Source organism: Caretta caretta, chromosome 25, assembly GCF_965140235.1.
Source record: "Caretta caretta isolate rCarCar2 chromosome 25, rCarCar1.hap1, whole genome shotgun sequence".
Classification (NCBI taxonomy): domain Eukaryota; kingdom Metazoa; phylum Chordata; order Testudines; family Cheloniidae; genus Caretta; species Caretta caretta.
The window spans coordinates 6410291-6433482 of NC_134230.1; the positions used below are offsets into that span (position 1 = coordinate 6410291).

Consider the following 23192-nt stretch of genomic DNA (forward strand, 5'->3'; position numbering starts at 1 on the left):
AAATATGGGTAGGATCTGATGAGAAATAGACAAATAAAAAAAAGTCCCATTCAATTACATCATGTAATGGCAGACAGCTAAAAAGTGACAATCATTTAAAGTGTTTATATACAAATGCTAGAAGTCTAAATAATAAGATGGGTGAACTAGAGTGCCTCCTATTAAATGAGGATATTGATATAATAGGCATCACAGAAACTTGGTGGAATGAGGATAATCAATGGGGCACAGTAATACCAGGATACAAAATATATTGGAAGGACAGAACAGACCATGCTGGTGGGGGAGTGGCACTATATGTGAAAGAAAGCGTCAAATCAAATGAAGTAAAAATCTTAAATGAACTAAACTGTACCACAGAATCTCTCTGGAGAAAAATTCCCTGCTTGAATAATAAGAATATAGCAATAGGGATATACTATCAACCACCTGACCAGGATGGTGATAGTGACTGTGAAATGCTCAGGGAAGCTATAAAAATGACAAAATAATAATGGGGGATTTCAACTATCCTCATACTGACTGTTTACATGTCGCCGCAGGACGGGATGCAGAGATAAAGTTTCTTGACACCTTAAATGACTGCTTCTTGGAGCAGCTAGTCCTGGAACCCACAAGAGGAGAGGCAATTCTTGATTTAGTCCTAAGTGGAGCACAGGATCTGGTCCAAGAGGTGAATCTAGCTGGACCGTTTGGTAATAGTGACCATAATATAATTAAATTTAACATCCCTGTGGCAGGGAAAACACCACGGCAGCCCAGCATGGTAGCATTTAATTTCAGAAAGGAGAACTACACAAAAATGAGGAAGTTAGTTAAACAGAAATTAAAAGGTACTGCACCAAATGTGAAGTCCCTGCAAGCTGCATGGAAAGTTTTTAAAGACACAATAACAGAGACTCAACTCAAATGTATACTCCAAATTAAAAAACATAGTAAGAGAGCAAAAAAAGTGCCACCATGGCTAACCAACAAAGTAAAAGAACCAGTGAGAGGCAAAAAGGCATCCTTTAAAAAGTGGAAGTTAAATCCTAGTGAGGAAAATAGAAAGGAGCAAGCAAAGTGTAAAAATATAATTAGGAAGGCCAAAAAAGAATTTGAAGAACAGCTAGCCAAAGACTCAAAAAGTAATAGCAAAAAAAAATTTTTTTTAAGTACATCAGAAGGGGCCACTGGACGATCAAGATACTAAAGGAGCACTCAAGGACGATAAGGCCATTGTGAACAAACTAAATTAATTCTTTGCATTGGTCTTTCTGGCTGAGGATATGAGGGTGATTCCCAAACCTGAGCCATTCTTTTTAGGTGACAAATCTGAGGAACTGTCCCAGATTGAGGTGTCATTAGAGGAGTTTTGGGGACAAACTGATAAACTAAAAAGTAATAAGTCACCAGGACCAGACCATATTCACCCAAGAGTTCTGAAGAAACTCAAATGTGAAATTGCAGAAATGCTAACTGTGGTTTGTAACATTTAAATCAGCTTCTGCACCAAATGACTGGAGGATAGCTAACGTGACACCAATTTTTAAAAAGGGCTCCAGAGGTGATCCCGGCAACTACAGGCCAGTAAGCCTGACGTCAGTACTGGGAAAATTGGTTGAAACTATAGTAAAGGACAGAATTATTAGGCACATAGCTTAACATAATTTGTCGAGGAAGAGTCAACTTGGTTTTTGTAATGGCAAATCATGTCTCACCAATTCACTAGAATTCTCTGAGGGGGTTAATGATCATGTGGACGAGGGGGATCCAGTGGATATAGTGTACTTAGATTTTCAGAAAGCCTTTGACAAAGTCCCTCACCAAAGGCTCTTAAGCAAAGTAAGCTGTCATGGGATAAGAGGGAAGGTCCTCTCATGGATCAGCAACTGGTTAAAAGAAAGGAAACAAAGGGTAGAAATAAATGGTCAGTTTTCAGAATGGAGAGAGGTAAATAGTGGTGTCCCTCAGGTGTCTGTACTGGACCCTGTCCTATTTAACATGTTCATAAATGATCTGGAAAAAGGGGTAAACTGTGAGGTAAAATTTGCAGATGATATAAAACTACTCAAGATAGTTAAGTCCGAGGCAGACTGCAAAGTGCTACAAAGGGATCTCACAAAATGGGGTCACTGGGCAACAAAATGGCAGATGAAATTCAATGCTGATAAATGCAAGGTAATGCATACTGGAAAACATAATCTCAACTAGACATATAAAATGATGGGGTCTAAATTAGCTGTTACCACTCAAGAAAGATCTTGGAGTCATTGTGGATAGTTCTCTGAAAACATCCACTCGATGTGCAGCGGTAGTTAAAAAGCAAATAGAATGTTGGGAATTGTTAAGAAAGGGATAGATAATAAGGTAAAAAATATCATATTGCCTCTATATAAACCCATGGTACGCTCACATCTTGAATACTGTGTGCTGATGTGGTTGCCACATCTCAAAAAAGATATATTGGAATTGGAAAAGGTTCAGAAAAGAGCAACAAAAATGATTAGGGGTATGGAGCAGCTTCTGTATGAAGAGAAATTAATAAGATTGGGACTTTTCAGTTTATAAAAGAGACAACTAAGGGGGGATATGACAGAGGTCTAAAATATCGTGACTGGTGTGGAGAAAGTAAATAAGGAAGTGTTATTTACTCCTTCTCATAACACAAGAATCAGGGGTCATCAAATGAAATTAATAGGCTACATGTTTAAAACAAACAAACAAAAGGAAATATTTTTTCACACAACGCACAGTCAGCCTTTGGAACTCTTTGCCAGAGGATGTTGTGAAGGCCAGGATCATAACAGGGTTAAAAAAAGAACTAGATACGTTCATGGAGGATAGGTCCAGCAATGGCTATTACCCAGGACTGGCAGAGACGGTGTCTCTAGCCTCTGTTTGCCAGAAGCTGGGAATGGGAGACAGGGACGGATCACTTGAGAGAATGGAAAATCAGCAGGCAACATAGGGGACTGGGAGCCAGGAGTTGCTGGTGACACTGATTCACCTACACAGGGCTTGCACTGGTTCTGTGGATGAAGGGAAAGCAGTGGATGTATTGTTTCTTGACTTTAGCAAAGCTTTTGACACGGTCTCCCACAGTATTCTTGTCAGCAAGTTAAGGAAGTATGGGCTGGATGAATGCACTATAAGGTGGGTAGAAAGCTGGCTAGATTGTCGGGCTCAACGGGTAGTGATCAATGGCTCCATGTCTAGTTGGCAGCCGGTGTCAAGCGGAGTGCCCCAGGGGTTGGTCCTGGGGCTGGTTTTGTTCAATATCTTCATAAATGATCTGGAGGATGGTGTGGATTGCACTCTCAGCAAATTTGCGGATGATACTAAACTGGGAGGAGTGGTAGATACGCTGGAGGGTAGGGATAGGATACAGAGGGACCTAGACAAATTGGAGGATTGGGCCAAAAGAAATCTGATGAGGTTCAATAAGGATAAGTGCAGGGTCCTGCACTTAGGATGGAAGAACCCAATGCACAGCTACAGACTAGGGACCGAATGGCTAGGCAGCAGTTCTGCGGAAAAGGACCTAGGGGTGACAGTGGACGAGAAGCTGGATATGAGTCAGCAGTGTGCCCTTGTTGCCAAGAAAGCCAATGGCATTTTGGGATGTATAAGTAGGGTCATAGCGAGCAGATCGAGGGACATGATCGTCCCCCTCTATTCGACATTGGTGAGGCCTCATCTGGACTACTGTGTCCAGTTTTAGGCCCCACACTACAAGAAGGATGTGGATAAATTGGAAAGAGTCCAGCGAAGGGCAACAAAAATGATAAGGGGTCTGGAACACATGACTTATGAGGAGAGGCTGAGGGAACTGGGATTGTTTAGTCTGCAGAAGAGAAGAATGAGGGGGGATTTGATAGCTGCTTTCAACTACCTGACAGGTGGTTCCAGAGAGGATGGTTCAATGATTAGGGGTCTGGAACACATGACTTATGAGGAGAGGCTGAGGGAACTGGGATTGTTTAGTCTGCAGAAGAGAAGAATGAGGGGGGATTTGATAGCTGCTTTCAACTACCTGACAGGTGGTTCCAGAGAGGATGGTTCTAGACTATTCTCAGTGGTAGAAGAGGACAGAACAAGGAGTAATGGTCTCAAGTTGCAGTGGGGGAGGTTTAGGTTGGATATTAGGAAAAACGTTTTCACTAGGAGGGTGGTGAAACACTGGAATGCGTTACCTAGGGAGGTGGTGGAATCTCCTTCCTTAGAAGTTTTTAAGGTCAGGCTTGACAAAGCCCTGGCTGGGATGATTTAATTGGGGATTGGTCCTGCTTTTGAGCAGGGGGTTGGACTAGATGACCTCCTGAGGTCCCTTCCAACCCTGATATTCTATGATTCTATGGTTCTATGGTGTAATACCATGTGCATGCAGACAGGTGCTGAGGCTCTGGTCAGGGCAGGTAATGATTGGTGTGTCTTTACCTACCTGGCTGGATTGAGTGGTAAATGTTCACCCAGCATTTGGGAGGTAAGGATCATTATTAAACAGCTGTCTCTCGTTCTGCCTGTGGGCAAGGCTCCTCTGTTTTGACCCAGACTAGGCCAGGCTCAGGGGAGTGCTGGGAAAGGCTGCAAGTCTCACCATTCCTCACACTCCAGCCCCAGAAAAAGTTAACTACGGGAAGGGCCCTGGGGTGGCCCAGCGCTCTCTTTTACAACTTACCTAGATCTGTAGGGATGGTGCCTCTGAATGACTGCTGCACCCAAACGCATTGCCAGGAGATCATGCTGTGTTTGGGGAGGACACTCCCCCCTCCTGGACCCCACCCCACTCGTCTGTGGGATTCTCCCCGTCGGCACAGCTGCCCTGCACCATGACAGCTGGTCAGTAGGCTGCAGCTGGCGTTCATCCCTGCAGGCCAGGCGAGGTTGTATGGCAGTGACAGCTGCGCTGGGGCACAGGGCACCATGCGTCTGTGCAGTGCCGGGAGCAACACAGCCCCGAGGAGCGTGGAGGCACTCGGTGCAGTAAACTCAGATGCCTTTGCTCAGCTCCGGAAGCGGCTGTGGCACGTAAAACTATCTCTGAGAAACGAATGTAATCCCTACTTGGCCTGTCTTACAGACACACGGCTGATCCCTGGCCTCTTGGCAGGACCACCCGCAGTTCAGGAGCCACAAGACCACGGCCTGTGTGGTGTTATTCCGCCTGAGTTACACAGCCATTAATTTGACAGGTTTGCATGGTAATCTCACTACAGCAAGTAATATTGAAGGCAAAAAAAAGTCCCAAAATAGCACATAGGCTCAGACAAAGCAGGATGAGAGAGACAGAGTTGAACCTGTTTCCTTAACTTTAGCAGCACCCCAGTTTGGGGAGGGGTGATGGAACGGTTGTGGTTGTTTGGAAAATACTAGCAGGAAGGCTCCCAGGGAATTTGAGATTTCTTGAGTGCAAGGTGGGAATGGAAGTGCCTTGACACCTACAGCATATTGCTCAGAGTCATGGCAATCTGGCAAGAGACTGCACGTGTCTGGGGTTTGCTTTTCTTTATTGCACTGCTGCTCAAACCACAGAACTGCTCAGATGTCAACATTTCCTGCGCAGGTGGCAAAACAAAGCCAAGAGCCTGTCCTGGGGAGCAGCACAGCTGGGCGGGAAACAGTTTTCCCAGCCCATGAAACATCAAGATTACAAACATTTTCCCATTCTGCATTGGGACAAAGCTGAGACCTTGCACAGCTTTTCGCAAGAGAGCGAGAGACACCCCGGAATAGCTAGGGCACTCACCAGGAAGGAGGAGCCCTCCAGGTTCACGCCCCTGCTCCAAATCAGTCAGACAGAGACTTAAAGCTCATCTCCTAAATGCCTGATGGGTGCACCAAGCACCACTCTCTTGGCTCTGCTAAGGTAGTGTAAGCAGAGTCAGGATGAGCTCCACCCTGACATCTGGTGGTGAGGTGTGGCAAGTTGTGGAAAAGAACTTCTGGGGCTGATCTCATTTGCATAGGCACACCCACCCTGCCTAGAATGAGGCCATAGCTGCCCAAATGGTCACTTTGGCTGTTGTGGGATTCCCCAGTGTCTCTGTTATTGGGGCAGGAAGAATAAATTGTTATTACCCTGATTATGGGAACTGTGCTTGGAACTGTACTTGGCCTTTAGTTATGATGGAGGGACTCACCACCAACTAAGTAGCACTCGCTAGGCAAGGGACATGGGTTCCAAAACTCTGTGAATTGAGAGAGGTTTGAGATAGGTATTAGTACCTGGTGGTGTGGGCCCCTTTGTGTGGGTCTGAAATACCAATTGCAGCTCTGTCTCTCTCCACTGTGGAATGTCAGAGCTAATTTTGGGTCTATTAAGAGTCTTGCTACAGGTACTATGCTGAATTCACTTTGGTCTTATGGTGCACCAGCATTAAGACTCCCACTACTATGAGCTGAAATCACTGAGCACTGTGTCAAGTAGTGGGGAGCCAGAAGATCTAGAGTGCAGTGGTGTTGTTTGTGGATAGGCTGGTGGAGCGTTTGTGAGATGCTGTGCAGAGCAGAGCCCTCTGGGGCAGTCAGCTTCAGGTCATGTAAGGTGCCCATTACCTCTTCCTCCCCCCCCCCCCCCGGCACAATTTTAGCCAGACTGGGGAGTAACACTCTACAGATGAACTTTTGAACTCTGGGGCTGGACTTTTTGGACTTCGGGTGATTTGTGGATTGCTGGACTCAAGAGATGTTTGAGTTCTAGGACTCAAGAACCCGAGGGAAAGGATGTGGCCCAGTTTGCTGGGGTGGGTCTTTGCTCATGGTTTGGTTAATGAACACTAGTTGTGGTGTTTCCCCAATTTAATGCTGATGTCCTTTACCTCATGTTATTAAAGATTCTCTGCTACACCGAGACAAGAGGGGAAGTATTTCCTCTTTGAGGCGCCCAGGGGGTGTGTAAGATTTTCCCAGGTCACTGAGTGGGGGCTTGAGCCAGTTTTGCATTTGCTTTGATGAAAGGAAACCCCTGTGCACTGAACCCGGCCCTTGCTGCTATCAACTCGGCCTGCCAGAAGGGTTACAGTAGCTCCCTCAGGGTGGTTCTGATCAGAAAGTCCACCCTGGACTGACGAAGCTTCCCAGTTGAAACGGGTTCAATCCTGCGCAAAGTTTTGGTTTCACCAAAGTGGCATTTTCTGATGAAAGCCTGTTTAGTTGAAAAGTTCTCACCCACCTCCAGCTAGGATGGTGCTGACAGGGGAGCAAGCGGCAATGTTCTGTCGCCCCTTTCTGGACATCTCTTTGCTTTCAGATACTTTCACTCCAAACAGAGCCCCTCCCCTGGTTCTCACCCCTGCTCCTTTAGCTGGATGGCTAATGGCTGAATGAAACAAACACTCCAAATTGCCTGTGAAATAACAGTCCAAAAAGTGTGAAATTGGTGTTAGCGAGCGACTCAGACCCTTTCTGCGGGGAGTGACTGTGAATGCCCCCATCAGGAGAGCTGTCACATTGACAGACCAGACCTTGACTCCTGCCTGTCCACAGGCTGACTCTGTGTGACAGGGTTCAGTGACTGCACGCTGAGGAGCCCGTATTGTTCCTATGAAGATTTCATTGCATGGACGCAGAGCAGAGAGTTGTACCACATCAGCATTACCGAATGGGACATCAGCATTACCGAATGGGACATCAGCATTACCAAATGGGAAAAGCCCCAGCAATACATTGTGTCAAAAACAGAGGACCAGGTGCAGCAGCAGTAATTTTCCACTTTACACATTTTTCATCCCTTTTTTTTTTTAGTGCTCGAATGGCTCCCTGGTTTGCAGCAGGACTTGGAAATTGGGAAGGGAGAGTGCTGTGGGCTCAGGGTGCTGTCTTATGTGGACACCATGACAATCTGTTCAGATTCAGCCAAGTTCGAAGGAGCTGAAAAGCACCATTCCCAGCCCACACTAGGCTCAAGCTTGCTGATGACTGCTGCCAAGAGGGCTCAGGATTCCATCCGCACTGAGCATGCCCCCAGCTCCCGAGAGCCACATGCAGAACTGAGCCACCCGAGGACGGACAAACAGAAACAATCCTCCTTCTCTCCGTCTTTCCATCCCTCACAGCACGATTTGGCTTGAGGGACGGAGTGCTGTGCTGGGAGACAGGAGAACATGGGTTCTACGTTCAGCTGTCCTACCAATGGGGGTTAGTAATTATGTGTCCTTCACAGCACTCATTAGTGAGGAAGGCCTCACAGCCCAGTATGAGATTACACCCAATGGGAACAGAGTCTAGACCTGTAATCTGGCAGATCTATGTGTCAACTGCTTAACGAGAGCTTCTCTCAGACTCTGCCATGGCCAGTGACTCCCACGATGCAGCAACGTCCTGAACCACGCGGGGAGGCGGCAGTGCATCGTGGTATGTGTCATCTGACCAGGGAGCCTGGCCCTAGTGAAGGGGGGCACCTGTATTACAGCTCCCCTCGGGGTCATTATAGAGCAGACAGAAAATAAATCCTGCCTGACCTGGCCAGGACAGATCCAGCCCCCTTCCCCTCTGCTTCCCCCCAAGGCCCCAACCCCCCCGGGCAGGCCAGTGTGGAGCCGTGCGGACCATCCACCTGCCCGTGATGCGGAGGGGCTGAGAGCAGCCCCCTGCCTGTGTCCCTGCCCTTGGGGCTCCCCACCCAGCCCAGGGCAGATGGAGGTGGAGGGTCTGTGACTCCGTGCCGGCTCCCCACAGCTGCCCGTGTGGCTCTCCCCGATCTGGCTCTGGCTGGGGGTGGGAAGGGGACTCCCTGGCCCTGGTCCGGCTTCCAGGTTGGCCAGGGGTGGGGCCTTGTGGGGAAAAGAGGGGTGGGGGCAGGGCCTCGGGCTGGGGGAGGATGTCCCATTTTGGGAAGGCTCTGGCACCCTTGACTGAAAGTTACCCTGCAATGGAACTTCAGTCAATAATTCTGTTGATGATGCCCAAGAAGAAACAGAGTCCAGCTCACTCTTTCTTAGCTCAAGTTGTCAGTGCTAACAGTAAAAAAGCAGGAAAAGCTAACAAACTACAGGTCTGACTCCGAATGCAGGGGAGGCGGTTGGGTGGGAGCACAGCCACATCCCAGAGCAGAAACGCACTTGAAGATGATTTCCAGTTTGAAAATTGTTCTTTTAAAGTTCTCTGTTTGCAAAACAGATTCTACAGTAAAGCAGCTCAAGGGAGTCACCAGCCTTCTGGAAATGGTGTTGGCAGGAGTCTCTTTTGTGAGTTTAAACAAATGGTGTGAGGGTGAGGAACCAGTACCACAAAAGTCATATTCCTGTATGACTTCTAGCCATAGTCTTCCTTCAAACGCAGCTGAGTGGGCTTTCAATAAGTGTTTAATTTAAAAAAAATCTTACAGACTTTTCACCACGTCAGCTGCTGTTTGTTCACTCTGTTTGTTTCGCCCAGAAAAGATAATGAAAACAGACTAGTCAGTTTCATGCTTTGGCTGTCCTGCCTAGCTCAATGCTGCCCTGTTTGGGGGCAAACACTGCAGGACAATATGTAAATTCAACCAGAAAATAATTTACCTTGATGAAAAATGTGAAAAAAGTTACTGTGGCCATTCATAGAGTCACAGATTCCAAGGCCTCAGTGATCTAAAACGTTCCCCTGTATCAAGCGTTACTGCCCAGCAGGGTAGGGAACCCTGCAGCTAGTTCCTGTCTGAGTGCTGGGAAGCGGCTGTGGGAGTTGGAACAGGGTCTCAGACACTCTCTGCTTACTCTGCACACATGTGACTCTCAATGGGGGCCACTTTATCTATTAATATTAGCTTTTGCAAAATCTTTATTCTGTTTATTTTATTAAATATAAATAGTGGGTTTTGACTCCCTAACACGCTCTCTAAATGAATGTAAAAAACTCCAAATAAAATAAACTGCTTTCAAAATCTGGAATGTGAGGCACGGACCCCACACGGGTGTCTGCACAAGTTGTCAGAAAAAATACTGTCTGTCCCAAACTGTGACAGCACATGAACAGCCCATGTTCGCTCAGGGGACTGCTCCTGCATGATGTCTTGACTTTAGATTCAGTCACAGACCACTAGAGCCAATTAGGCTTTAAACTATTTTTAAATCTTGGGATCCTGATTCTATTTACTTTTCATTTCATGAATCATTTGACAAGTGTGAAAGTCGTTAAATGTCTACATTTCTCATCCAAAAAGCATTCAAACACCTCCCGCCCCTCCCCTCCCCCCCACACACACTGACTTGCATATGTCAACATGTGTGATCTAAGGAAGAAAGGAATTTCATTTTTGTCAAAATCTATTAGCCCCTCTAACAAGGTGACTGTATGGTACATTTTATATTTGCTTTTCGTGACAGAAACATGATCAGTTTTAGTCCAGGTTCGATGGCTCTAAAACAGGGCTTCCAACAGTGAACTTTACTGCGTAGTTTCCATCACCCCAACAACGACCCCATCTCTGCCTCATTTGTAAAGAGTGCTCATTTTAAGTAAGTCTGTCTTTGCTCTGCTCAAGATGAATGAACTTCTAGCACTTTGAGACAGATTATGGACTTCATCTCTATTACAGGAAGTGTCCCTACAGAGAAGAAGTAATGAGAGAGATGATGTGTTTATAATAGAAACTATTGTCTGTTCCTCAGAGAAATGGACTATCATACATTTACAAGGGTTGGGGGGGAAATTTCCATCTGTTAAACACACAGGATTCACTCCAGACTCCAAGGCTTGTACGTAGGACAGGACCCAAGTATAGGAAAATCTTCCCTGAATTCCTGTCAGTTATTCTGTAAGGGGTATAGGGAACAGATATGCCTTGAATGATTAATAACTATTCATTCCTCCTGGCCCTCAAAAATTAGAAAAGCCATCCATCTGTTTATCCCCAAATAGGATCCTCCTAGTAAAGACAATACAAACATTGTTCACATCATGTGAGATACTTTGACTTTGTCCACACTGGAACCTAAACGACAAAACTTTTGTCATTCAGAGGTGTGGAAAAAATATCCCCTCCCTGAATGACAAAATTTTTGCCGATGCAAAGCACCTGTGTGAACAGCACTTTGTTGGCAGGAACGCTCTCCTGCCGACAAAGGGGCCGCTGTTCGTTGGGGTGGAAGATTTTTGTCGGCGGGAGAGCTCTCTCCCACCGACAAACAGTGGCTACGCTGCACTCCTTTAGCGGTACTGCCATAGTGGCAGAGCCCTGTCGCCAAAAGGTGTGTAGTGTAGACAAAGCCCTTGTCTACGGACCCACAGAGCAACTCCAGTTAGGAATTCCAGTCCCCAAGAATAGAAACTAAAACGGCTAGATGAGATGATTGTTAATCAGGGCTGGCCTTACCATGAGGTGACCCAGAGTGTAGAAAATTGTGTCTGCAGCTGGCGCATCTGTAGTCTCTCTGCTCTAGATGCACAGAGATGGGGGAGCGCTGTGCTGGAGGGAGGAGGGCACAAGAGACAGAACAGGCAGGCAGGAGAAAAGGTGAGAGGGAATCACAGAAAGCAGCAGGAATTGCTGGGAGAGACAGAGGAGGAGCCTCTTATGTACCTCTCTAGCACCCCAGGAGCCTGGACTGATTAACCCCAGCTTCTCAGGGAGCTTCCTGTTTCCTGTAGCTTCGCTGAACCCACTTGAGGAGAACAGGCAGTCAACTGAAGTAATAGGAGCCAGTGAGGCCCTTAAGACGTTGATATCGTCCCTCGCTCAGGTCCTGCTACTAGCCTGCTTAATTGTCCCCTTCAATTGAGTGTTGGGAGCCACTAATGCTCGCACAGAACAGCGGTCATGAGCGCAAGAAGAAAATGCCCCTCTGGGACAGCATTCAGAAAAAAAAAGAAAGCAAAGGAAACTTTTCTATCTAAGCAGGAAGGAGCTCTCCTGAGATACATAGACACAAATGTTCACAGTGAGCCTTCCAGCCCAGGTGATTCCATTTTCCTCTGCCACTCTTCTCCCATGAACAGTTCCTGTCATAGCATTATCCTCCATAATGGCAACTATGGCATCATCTATCTTCCCAGAAACACACATAACTTCAAATTTCTGTGTGGCTTACTGTTATGGCATGACATACTGTTTGAAATAAATGTTGTAAGCAAGAGACTCCAAGGTGTTGACCTTGATATATCTGGAGCAATGGAACAACTGGACAAAGCAAAGTCATACCTACAGTCTTACGGGTCAGATGAGGGATTTCAGAACGTTCTGAAGAGTGTACAGAAGTTGGCAGATGAACTTCACACTGAAGCTATTTTCCCACCCATTCAAGAATACAAGAGTCACCAAAGAAGAAGACATTTTGATTACGAGGCACGGGATAAGCCCGTAAGAGACCCCAAACAACAATTCAAAGTTGAATTCTTTAACCCGGTGCTAGATTGTGCAATACAGTCAGTTGAAGAACATTTCATGCAGCTCAAGGAACACAGCACTATATTTGGGATGTTGTATGATATTCCAAAACTCCTCACTATACCTGAAGAAGACCTACACCAGCAATGCAGGGCATGTGAGACAGTGTTGACACATGATGACATGTGTGATGTTGATGCAAGTGATTTAGGTGATGAACTGAAAGCCCTTTCAAGACACATTTCAGCAGGATCAACTCCAAAGGCTGTTTTGGAATATATGTGGACAAATAAGATGACCACCCTCTTTCCAAACGTTTTTGTTGTTCTGCGCATACTTCTAACACTTCCTGTAACAAATGCCAGTGGAGAACACAGCTTCTCCAAGCTGAAGTTAATAAAGAGACTCGGATGCAATCTTCTCTTGATGCTGATCATCTGTGGTGGCCTTTAACCTTAGTCTCATCTCAAGCTCTTTCCACCTATGGAATGCTCTCTCGTGATTTGCTGCTTTTTCATGGCATGCCAGATTTCTAGACAGATTTTCCAGTCCTTTGTTCCTGTAGAACCCACTGTGGCTGGAACATTAGACTGGAAGAGTTTGCAAAAAAACAGTATGCAGCGTTCTGGGTTTTTGAGTACATAAGCCATGGCCTCTCCACTTTGTCACCATTGGGGATTTCACGCCAGTAATGTGTTGGATGGAAACTTCTGTTTTCATTGTCTTTGGGGAACATGACGTTTTTCACTTGCTGTGGTCCATGCAGTGCAAGGAAGTCCCTCAGGCTACTGCTCAAGTGGGTCCACAGTCCTGGATCCTCTAGACTTGAGGAACTAAACTCAGCAGCAGCTGTTTCTTGCACCTCCACCACGCTCTTCTCTGATCTACACTTTTCTTCAGGAATGTGCATGGTTCCATCCACTTGAGATGGAGATATGGGTGCTGCAATAGCTGCCAGGTCACCTGCACTCTGACTGACTGGAAGATCAGGCATCACTCACCACTCACATCCTCACTGGGGCCGGAAGGCTCACCGTGAACATTTGTGTCTGTGTATCTCAGGAGAGCTCCTTCCTGCTTAGATAGAAAAGCTTCCTTTGCTTGCTTTCTTTTTCTGAATGCTGCCCCAGAGGGGCATTTTCTTCTTTCACTCATGACTGCAGTTCTGTGCCAGCTACAGTGGCTCTCAACACTCAGTTGAAGGGGACAAATAAGCAGGCTGGTAGCAGGGCCTGAGTGAGGGAAGATATCAGCGTCTTACGGGCCTCACTGGCTCCTACTACTTCAGTTGTCTGCCTGTTCTCCTCAAGTGGGATCAGGGAAGCAGGTGGAAACAGGAAGCTCCCTGAGAAGCTGGTGTTAATCAGTCCAGGCTCCTGCAGGTGTTAGAGAGGTACATAAGAGGCTGGTGGCGCCCTCCCTCCCCCAGTCTGGCACCTGAGGCAGCCGCCTCAGTTCGCCTCATGGTAAGGCCAGCCCTGAGCTGTTAAATAAGGATCGCTTTGGTTCCACAGGGCCCTGTGCGACACCGATAGGGAACACTAATGAAATACCATTCCTGGCCAGGACTGAAACTTGGATCTCTGACTCAAGGAATGAGCCGCTACGTTCTAACCTAGAGCTGTCTGCCGTCTTACCGATGCAGCGGGATCCATCTGGACTGGTCATGAAGCCACGCGGGCATGTGCACACGTAGCTGCCTGCCGTGTTGGTGCACTCCCCACCGTCGCACACACTGGAGATCGTGGCGCACTCATCCACATCTGGAAAAGAACAAGCCACCAGGGATTAGTCTTGATGATTTGCACTATCTTCTCTGCTCATCTACACAGAGGACCCTCAGTCAAAGGCAGTTGTCTCGAGGACAGCACCTGGAATTCCAAGGGGCCCTGGCTGGCCTCTGCCAGCTGTTTGGGTGATATCTTCAGCTGATGTTTTTGTGGGGTCGAGACACTGTGATTATCCCTCTCTCCATCCCCATTATTCTACATGGCCCTTCACCACCCTGGCTGACTGCCAGCAGAGACCCAGGGCTCCCACGCAAAACTGCTCCCGCCAGGAGCTCCCGCTCAGCTAGGCAGAGCCACTGAGGGAAACAGCTGATCTTGAGGGGCTCCACTGCACTTCTCAGCCCTCCAGCTCCCCATGCTGCTAAAACGCCTGCTGCTCCCACGACAGGGCAGTGCATGTATCTGCCAAGCCACTCGCCCATATCCTGAATCAAAGCCATTGCACGTTCTCCTGTGGCCACTGGGAAACTGCGCAAATGCTGTCTTGCACCCCTCCCAAGGTCCTGCACCCCTCCCTCCCCGTCCCAGCCAGTAGGGTAAGTCAGGCACCAAATGGCTGTTGTGCAGTCTTCAAAAGGGAGAATACTGGCTAGTTCCCTCTGTGCTCCTGGGAGCTCCTGCAGTGACCCCAGCACTGGGGTTACCCAGCCGACTGGCACCACACCGTTCTAGGGTGGCACAAAGGGTTTTGTATAGCACGCTGCTGTCAGTGCCAGGCACTCGTCTCTCACTCACTCTCTTTCCCAACAACCTCTACTGCTCCACGACTGTGCCGCCGTTAGTGCGTATTTAGACTTTGCTATTAAGTTAGCAAAAGGGACAAGACAGAACATGGCTAGATGGGCAGACACTTGGAGAGGGAAACATGCTGTCCGGCTCCACTTGTCTGGGAGTACTAGGGAGTGATTCCAAAACCAGGGAACAGCCCACAAGAAAAGAACCTCTGGGAATCTGGGTGCTCAGTAATGCCCCTCATGTGCCCCTACATCAGTGACCTATGGCCCTGCTGCAGGAGGCCCCCTGAAGACGGAGGGGGTCCAAACCAGGACCAGCTGTAAGGTGTTGCAAGACCATGTGTGTCCACAAGCTCTGCCAAGTCCTCCTCTTTCTGCAGCTCCCTCGGATTGGGCTGCGCATGTGTTAGACAAAGAGTCGAGATGAACACTGAGTCAGCGTCTTCTCACTGGACAACAGAAGGCAAGTCCCAAGAAATTGCAACAAGCCTTTTTGCAGCTGAATAAAGCAACGTGGCCTGCAGGCTGATCTGGAGGCTGTGAAATGGAGCCCAGTGTTCAGAGGCCCTGGGACCGGGGGCAGCTCTACCAATTTTGCTGCCCCAAGCAGTTGCCGCCGAATTGCCGCTGGACACGGCCTGCGTCCCCATTCGGACTACGTCCCCATTCGGACTGCTTGGAGAGCTGGTGCCTGGAGCCGACCCTGCCTGGGACTAACAAGAATTGTTACATGAGTCGTGAAACACACACAACACGCCTTGCAGCAAGACAGCCACTGCCATCGGCTGTCTTATCAAAGCATTCCCCAAGCATCAGTGAATGAACACCCGCTGTCCCAGAGAGAGCGGCAAATGTTGCTCCCAGGCTAGGGCTGGGTAAAAGCAAGCCCAGAGAGGCTGTGCCTAGTGCAGGGTTCACCAGAAATTCTGCGGCAGAGCTGGGACCAGAGGCCAGTTCTTCTTCTTCTGCACGCTGACCTGTAGCTTCAAGACCATCCTCTCCCTTCCTATGCCTCTGAATCCCCATGGTTCTGAAGCTGCAAACAGGTGCCAGCTCCTGGGGCCTGTTCCTAACTTTGGGCGTCCACAATTGATAATCTGACCAAGTGAAAGAGTGTGACAGCCCAGAGCTGAGCTGGAAAGAGCAGATGTGCTGGAACTGAGTGGGCTCCAGAGGTTGCTGGGACGTGCGCCGGGCGATTCACCAGGTTTCCCGATCTCCCCTGGCTAATGTCCACAACAGCAGAATGGATTATTTATTTCTATTGCTTCCTTTTTACTGATCAGTGTTAATAAATTGCATGTGTAATCCACACACCTTCTGCGGGTGGGGTTCTGTCCCATCTAGTGGCACCGAGACCACTTAGAGAGAGAGGTAAAAAAAGTCTGCTGTATAGCCCTAGCTAACGGCCAGGTGGCTTTTAGCTCATGCGGTAGAGGCTCATGCTTTAAGCTCCCAGAGGCCGCAGGTTTGATCCTGCCCACCAACAACCAGGGTCTGTCAGTGTTACACATGGCCCAGCTAAAGTCTAGCTCGCTGCAGACACAAGCAACCAATGCAGAGGAATCACACAGAGAGTCCATAGGCGATAATGTGCCAGAAAACAGAACACAAGGGCAAGGAGAGGGAATAAAGTTGAACAACTCCCTCCAATGAGGTGCTTCATGCCAGCATGCTGTCTGCTACAGGAGTGGGGATATCAGAGAAGTAGGCCAGGAACAGAGGTGCTTTACGAGTCCATAAACTGCAAATATTATCCAATTGTTTGCAACAAAGTCCACAAAATGCATAACTGCGGGAAACTGCATGGGGCTGGCAGGAGGTTAACAAGAAACAACGGGGCAAGTTTTGCTCCTTCCGAAGCACTTCACCTATGTGACCGGCCTAGTGCTGCAGCCTGCGGCCTGGTGGCATCAGCAGAGTGAGGCTACGCTCTGTGCTGGACACAGTGACAGCTGCCCAAAAGCAGGCACCGGCTACTTGATTGCCACTGCTACCAGGGCAGCACGGAGGTTTTGTTCCATGAGCAGAAACCACTCGCGATTTAGTGATGGAACGTACCATCCACACTGCCGGGCATGGAGAGGTGAATCCTGTAGGTCAAGGGATCTATCGATCTGTACTGGGGACCTAATGGTCCAAGGTTCAAATTATGTTGATCACCATAGAGGGTGGGCTTTTATTCTAGGCACAAAGAATGTAGATCACACGCAGTGGCTGGGGGCCTGTATCCTAGAAAGTGTTGGCTCTGGAAAAGACTTAGGATCACTCAGTTGCTCACAGAGCTAACGCTACCTGTGGGATGGGGAGGGAGGCTGTCTCACCTCTGTGTAGGGCGCTGGTCAGAGCATTACTAGATACCGGGTTCCAGTCTGATGTCCACACTGCTAAAGAGGATACTGACAAACTGGAAAGGATTCAGAAAAGAGGGACGAGGATGATTTGAGGTCTGGGAAGCCTGCCTGAGAGTCAGTGACTAACAGAGCTCGGTCAATTTCATTGATTCAAGGGAAGCTTAAGATGTGACTTTACCATGGGCTATAAGTGCCTCCCTGGGGAGATCTCTGATAGCAGAGGGGTCTACACTGGGACAGAAAAAGGCATAATGAAAACCAACGGCTGAAATCTGAAGCAAGATGAATTCTTGGAATGACTTACCAAGCCTCATAGTGGATTCTCCACCCTGCGTGTCTCTTTCCAAAAGCTGGGCTCTAGCTCAGCCAGAAGTGATGGGCTCAGGGCAGCAATCCATGGGGGAAGTTCTCTGGCCTGTGCTATACATGGGCTCAGATTCGATTCTCACCACGGTCTCTTCTGGCAGTAACATCTCTGGACTCTATTAAAGGAGGGCCCTGCTCAGGGTGTCTATCCGAGCTGCTCTTCGGCATGGAGGAGATTGGAGAGAATCATTGATTTTTTGATTCAGTGGCCAAACTGGAAAAAGAAGCTCAGAAGCTAAGAGTTACACGTGCTGTTTATTAACACTGATCAGTAAAAAGGTCGTCGTTTAGCTAAGAGCAGCGTCACAAGCTGAGGTGGAGCCTCTCTCGCCGCAGAGTTAGTTCCTAGCTCCAGGCAGATCCCAGGCCCACAGGGCAGGTGCTCTCCGAGAGCCTGCCTTACACAGCCAGGCAGGGGATGAAGGATGGGTGTGCTGTCCAAGAGGCTGAGATCAAAGAGGAGATGAAACAGAATAAGCAGCTCGCTCAGAACTGGGGCCAAGCCCGGGGCAGCCACCGGAGGGCCAGGAGTTCCATCGTCTCCTGGTAGAGGCCCTCTGCACTGCAGGCAGCAAGTGCAGTCTCCTGGTGCATTAGAGTTGGAAAACCAGTGAGGAAACCCTGCAGCGTTTCAGTGCTGCTCCTTGGGCCCCTTCCTCATGGCAGCAGTGCTCTCTCAGGAGTCTCTCAGCACCCTGGGCTCAGATGTCTCCCTCCTGCCCTGGAGGGGATTCCCCAGGTGGGGTTGCTGACTTACCATTCCCTTGGGAAGGGGAAAGCCCAGAGGCTTGGAGAAGGGACATCACCAATAACAAGGTCAATTTTCCCTGTAGCTCTCAAGTACTTTACCAGGCTGGAACCCATCATTATAGGAGTCATATGCGTAGCCATATATGAGAACCGCGATAATACTGTCAGCAGCAGCAGCGATGGACTACCAACAACCCATTATTACAGGTACACATTTGCATTCCAGGTTTGTAGACACAGAAGTTGACAGCAAGTCAGAGTCACCATCTGGACTAGAAGCCAAGTCTTTAGGTCCTTGCCTCCGTCCTCCACAGCGCCTCCCAGACAGCGGTGGGAATGAAGGCAAGGGCTTTTCATCCAGTGGAGAAAGGTTTCGTTACAACTCCTATGGGTTGTTTGGACTCAAGTCATTTTACTGGGTTTCAGCAACACCTCTGCAATGGCTTTGACCCAAGGAGGCAGAGTCATGTATACCATGGATCTTAATTTCCCAAGTCCTGCTGTGTTGTAAACCAGCTGGGCACAGCTGCAGTCTAAACTGGCTGGTTCATCGACACCCAAATGATGGGGAACTACAGAAAGTGGTGATTAACACGCCTACAAGGAGTGGGCTTGGGGATCGCGTTGGCTTGCCTGGATTAGAGTAGACATACGCCATCCTGCAATTGCGTGGTTCAGACTGGACCCTCAAATAAACTTGGAAAAAGGAGAGGCACTTTACAAAAATAAAAACCCCTCCGCAGTGAGAAACACTCCTCTGAATCTCCAACAGAGCCAGCCTGGGCTCCCCAGGCACTCAGACACAGCAGCAGTTGAATGGGCGCAGCATAAGGACCTGGACAAATGAGACTAGAACCCAACAGATACAGGCTGCCCCTCCACCCCCTCAGCAGGGCCACAGACCAGGATATGGCAGACTCTGTGCTGGAGGCAAATGTCCCGACTCTGCCTGCTCTGTCCCTAGAGATGGCTACCGAGTCACAGACACATTTCTATCCGTAGCAGGGCCTTGGTCACTGGTTTTGCCTGTGACAGTGCAAGGAGATGTCTCCTTTGAACTGTGCATGAAACCTCATTGCCTGGCCAGGGATGCTACTGCGGCTTGAGGACCCACCCGTGTGGAACATGTGTGAAAAATACCAGCCATCTGCGTCCACATTGGAGGAGTCACTGTGCACCATTTGCTGCACCGAGTAAACAGAACAACCTCGTCTTGGGAGCTGGCCTGTGTTAAAGCCCAAGTGGCACTTAAAGACTCAAAGATGGTAGTGTGCTGTGATCAGAAGGGCACCTCTCTGCCCAGCCATGCTCCCTTTAGGGATCCATCGGCACCAGCACAGGCCAGGAACAGATTTTCTGATTCTCCACTGCATCTGAGCTGTGCTTGGCCGTAGTGCGAGGAGGAGCCGCAGGAAGCAGGGTGCTGCTCGCTGAGTCAGAGCCATGCCACTCCAGCACAAGTTAGGGCAGCCCTAACACACACGAGTGGAGCTGCATTCCAGAACACCCCCTCCTCTCCCTGTCCCACCTATGCCGCACCCCAGCAACACCCCGGGCATGCTCCCCCCTTTGCCCTATGTGGGGTGGAGAGGGGCGGATAGAGGAGGGAGCAGGGCTGCTTCCAACAGCTGTATTCCAGCTGAGAATTCTGCACAGGGGGGATTCTCCACTCGCCTTCTGCACTTGATTAAGGTCACTCTGTGCTCATAGTAAACTGGAAACTGTCCCTAAGGATACAAGTCACTGGGTCCTGGAAACCTCGAGTGATGTTGCAAACTCCAAAAATGTGTGAGCTCTGCTGCATCTCTGTGATGCACCCAGACGCTCCAAGACAAGAATTAAGCCCTTAAGGTTGTTCAGCAAGGAGGGATAAGATCTGAATGCTACACTTGAGGCACTCTGTGGCGGGAGTCAGACACTGAGATGCTGTGGGGAGGTGATAGGTAGACAGGTGGATACGCTGCAACACAATGTCAGCCCTTCTACATTCAGGAAGGACTGAGAGACCCTAGTTTAATTTCAGGTGGTCCAAGGACTAGCATCCATTCCCCCATGTGAGCACCCTACAGTCTGACCAGAGAGAAAAGGAATGTCTGTTGTTTCCAGACTCAAAGGGGCCGAGTGGAAATAACGCAATTCCTTTCAAGGAACCTCCCCTATCTCAGTCGTAAGTCAACAGCGTGTGTGACTGACAGCATGGGAGCATTGTCAAACGATGTATTAGGAGGAAAACTGCGTTCCTCTGAGCCTGGCTTCTTGTTGACTACAGAATGATGCTTAGACAGGGCAAACTACGGCCCGCAGGCCAAGCCGATTTAAGCCAGCCCATGAGCTGCGCCACGCGGCTTGGCCCACTCCAACGCTCCAGCCAGGGGCCGCACCATGCGGCTCAGTCCCACTCCAGAGCTCCGGCTGGGGCACTGGGTCAGGGGCTGGACCACGTGGCTTGGCCCTGCTCCAGCGCTCCGGCTGGGGCGCTGGGTCGGGGGCCAAAAAACACAGCTCCTGGAAACCACGGCATGGCGGCGCCTGCCTGTCCGCGCCTTCTCATAGGAGCCAGAGAAGGGACATGCCACTGCTTCCAGGAGCCGCTTGAGGTAAGCGCTGCTCAGAGCCTGCACCCCCTGAGCCTCTCCCCATGCCCTAACCCTCTATCCCAGCCCTGATCCCCTCCTGACCTCCAAACCCCTTGATCCCAGTCTGGAGCACCCTCCTGCACCCCAAATCTCTCATCCCCAGCCCCACCCCAGAGCCCGCACCTCAACCCCAATTTTGTGAGCATTCATGGCCCGCCATACCATGTCTATTCCCCGATGTGCCCCTCAGGCCAAAAAGTTTGCCCACTCCTGTGCTTAGAGTTCACACATGCCCATGCCAGTGCCTCCAGAGCTCCAGTGTTCTCCCCATTCTGCAATTCCAGCTCTTTGATGCTCTGAGCTCTGACAGCTGAAACTTTGCAAGGCATCAGTGCAAATCCACCGAAAACACTCCCCACCACCTGGGCCCCTGGGGTGAAGAGATTTTATCACGTCAGTCTCCCCTGGCATTTAATTACAGGCCTCTGTTTGGCTAGGATTTGCAGAACACTCCAAAGACAGAAGTTTCATGAAGTGAACACTGGTTGTACTATTCAAAATAGCTGTTTAAAATGTTAGCACCGCTCTCCTTCCTCACTTGTATCTGAGATCTAGAGCCAGTCAACAGGCAATCATCTCATGAGATCAAAACGTATGATGCTGCATCAGTCACCCCAAAAACAGCGTGTGTGGAGAGAACTGCGTTCTGTGCTCAAGGAAAGACATCACCGGTCCAAAGGGCAAAACAATCTGAAAACGCTCTTGCCCTGCAAACCCTGGTGAAGGTGAGAATGGTGGAGAAGAAAAGTTAGTCGGAAATGCACGACTGTCCTGTCCTGTTAGGAAGCAGCCTCTGGAAGGAGGCTTGCTTGTGAGCTCTGGAGTTTTCTGTAGCCTTTATTTTTTCCTCCATCACTTCTCTATTATTGACTTCTTCTGGGTACCCCGGGTCTCCTAGTTAGATTCACTCAGCGTTGAAGCCCAGAGAGAGCCTGATACGATGGGACGCATATGTGTGCCCCCAGTAACACCCTTAGGCCAGTCCTGGCCAGGGACCTCCAGCAGCCCAAAGGGGATGTTTACAATACAGCCGGCAACAAGCCTCCCAGACAGACAGACAGACTCGTGCTTGTGGGGCCCCAGCTAGCATGCTAAAAGTAGTGCCTGGATGTTGTGACTCCAGGGGAGACTCAAGCTAGCCACCCAAGTCCAGGGGGCAGGTCGGTCTGAACTTGGCCGGTTAGCTCAGGCCTACACCGAAGCCACAGCAGCCACACTGCTCACCTGAACCCTGCGAGTGTGAGTCTGTCTGCTTGCCCCATGTGCAGCACTGACATCCCCACACTGTCTGCGTCAAGACTGTTCCAATCCCTGCTTAACAGGAAAGCAATGCTCCGTGCCCTTCACACCTCTGACAAGGGCAGAAGTCAGTGCAAACGCTGATTTTGGACTCAGTCCCCACTTCGCTGGGTTGAACTTGGCCTGATCATTTAAGGCATAAAATGCTGGAAGCCAAGGGCTCCGGAGTAGCAGTCTGCAAAGTCTGTGCAGCTCAGCTGCCCACAGTCACATCCCAACCCCACCTTTCCATTGTATTAAACAAACAAAAACCTAGCAGGGAAAATGTCTTTGGGGCCTGTAGTGGAGGTCATGGCTCATCAGCCGCCTCTCATGTAGCTCATGGGACTTTCCGCCTTTCCCTTACAGCAAGCACAACGAAACCACAGAGAGGATTAACGGGACCCTCCAAGCCACACCAGATCCAATGAGCTTTGAATAGATCCAAACAATGAATCCTTCTGTGGACATTTTGTAAGAAAATTGAAAACATGCTAATAAAAGGGCTATCGTGTTCCATTCTCTAGGAAAATGGGCCAGCAAACTGTGTCTGTTCATGGAAAAGATTCAGGCAACACCGAAAAGCTCACTCTACTTTAGAAGCATGAACGAGATTGAACAGAACAGAAAACAGAACTTTGTCTTCACTAGGAAATTGGGAATCTTGTCCATTGGTGACAAAAGAGCTGGCACAATGGTTCTTTAGGAGTAAGAGCGATACCTGATACATGGTAGCCTAAAAAAAGCAATAGAAATCAGAGAGAAATGAGAAGTTAGGCCATTAAGTGACTAGTCCCTTCCCTGCCTGACCTATCCCCCAGGCAGTCAGAATGCTTCAGACACTAACTGATCCAAACAGGTGCAACCTACTGATCTAAAGAACAAAGGTTTGTGCCGAGAGCAGGCTGAACCCTCCCATCTGACATTTCTCGCTTTGCTTGGTTCGTGGCCTCTCCATTTGAATCCTGATGCAGTTCTGGACATTTCAGCTGGGGCACTGG

The 23192-nt window shown here is 49.1% G+C and overlaps 1 protein-coding gene across 1 annotated transcript in view; it reads right to left on the reverse strand.

Annotated features, from left to right (window-relative positions):
• FBN3 (fibrillin 3) overlaps window positions 1-23192 on the reverse strand; it is a 291486-nt gene that overhangs the window by 124213 nt on the left and 144081 nt on the right. The window contains exon 9 of the mRNA XM_048831133.2: window positions 13921-14046. Within this exon, the coding sequence (XP_048687090.1) occupies window positions 13921-14046 (126 nt within the window). The remainder of the gene's footprint in view (window positions 1-13920; window positions 14047-23192) is intronic.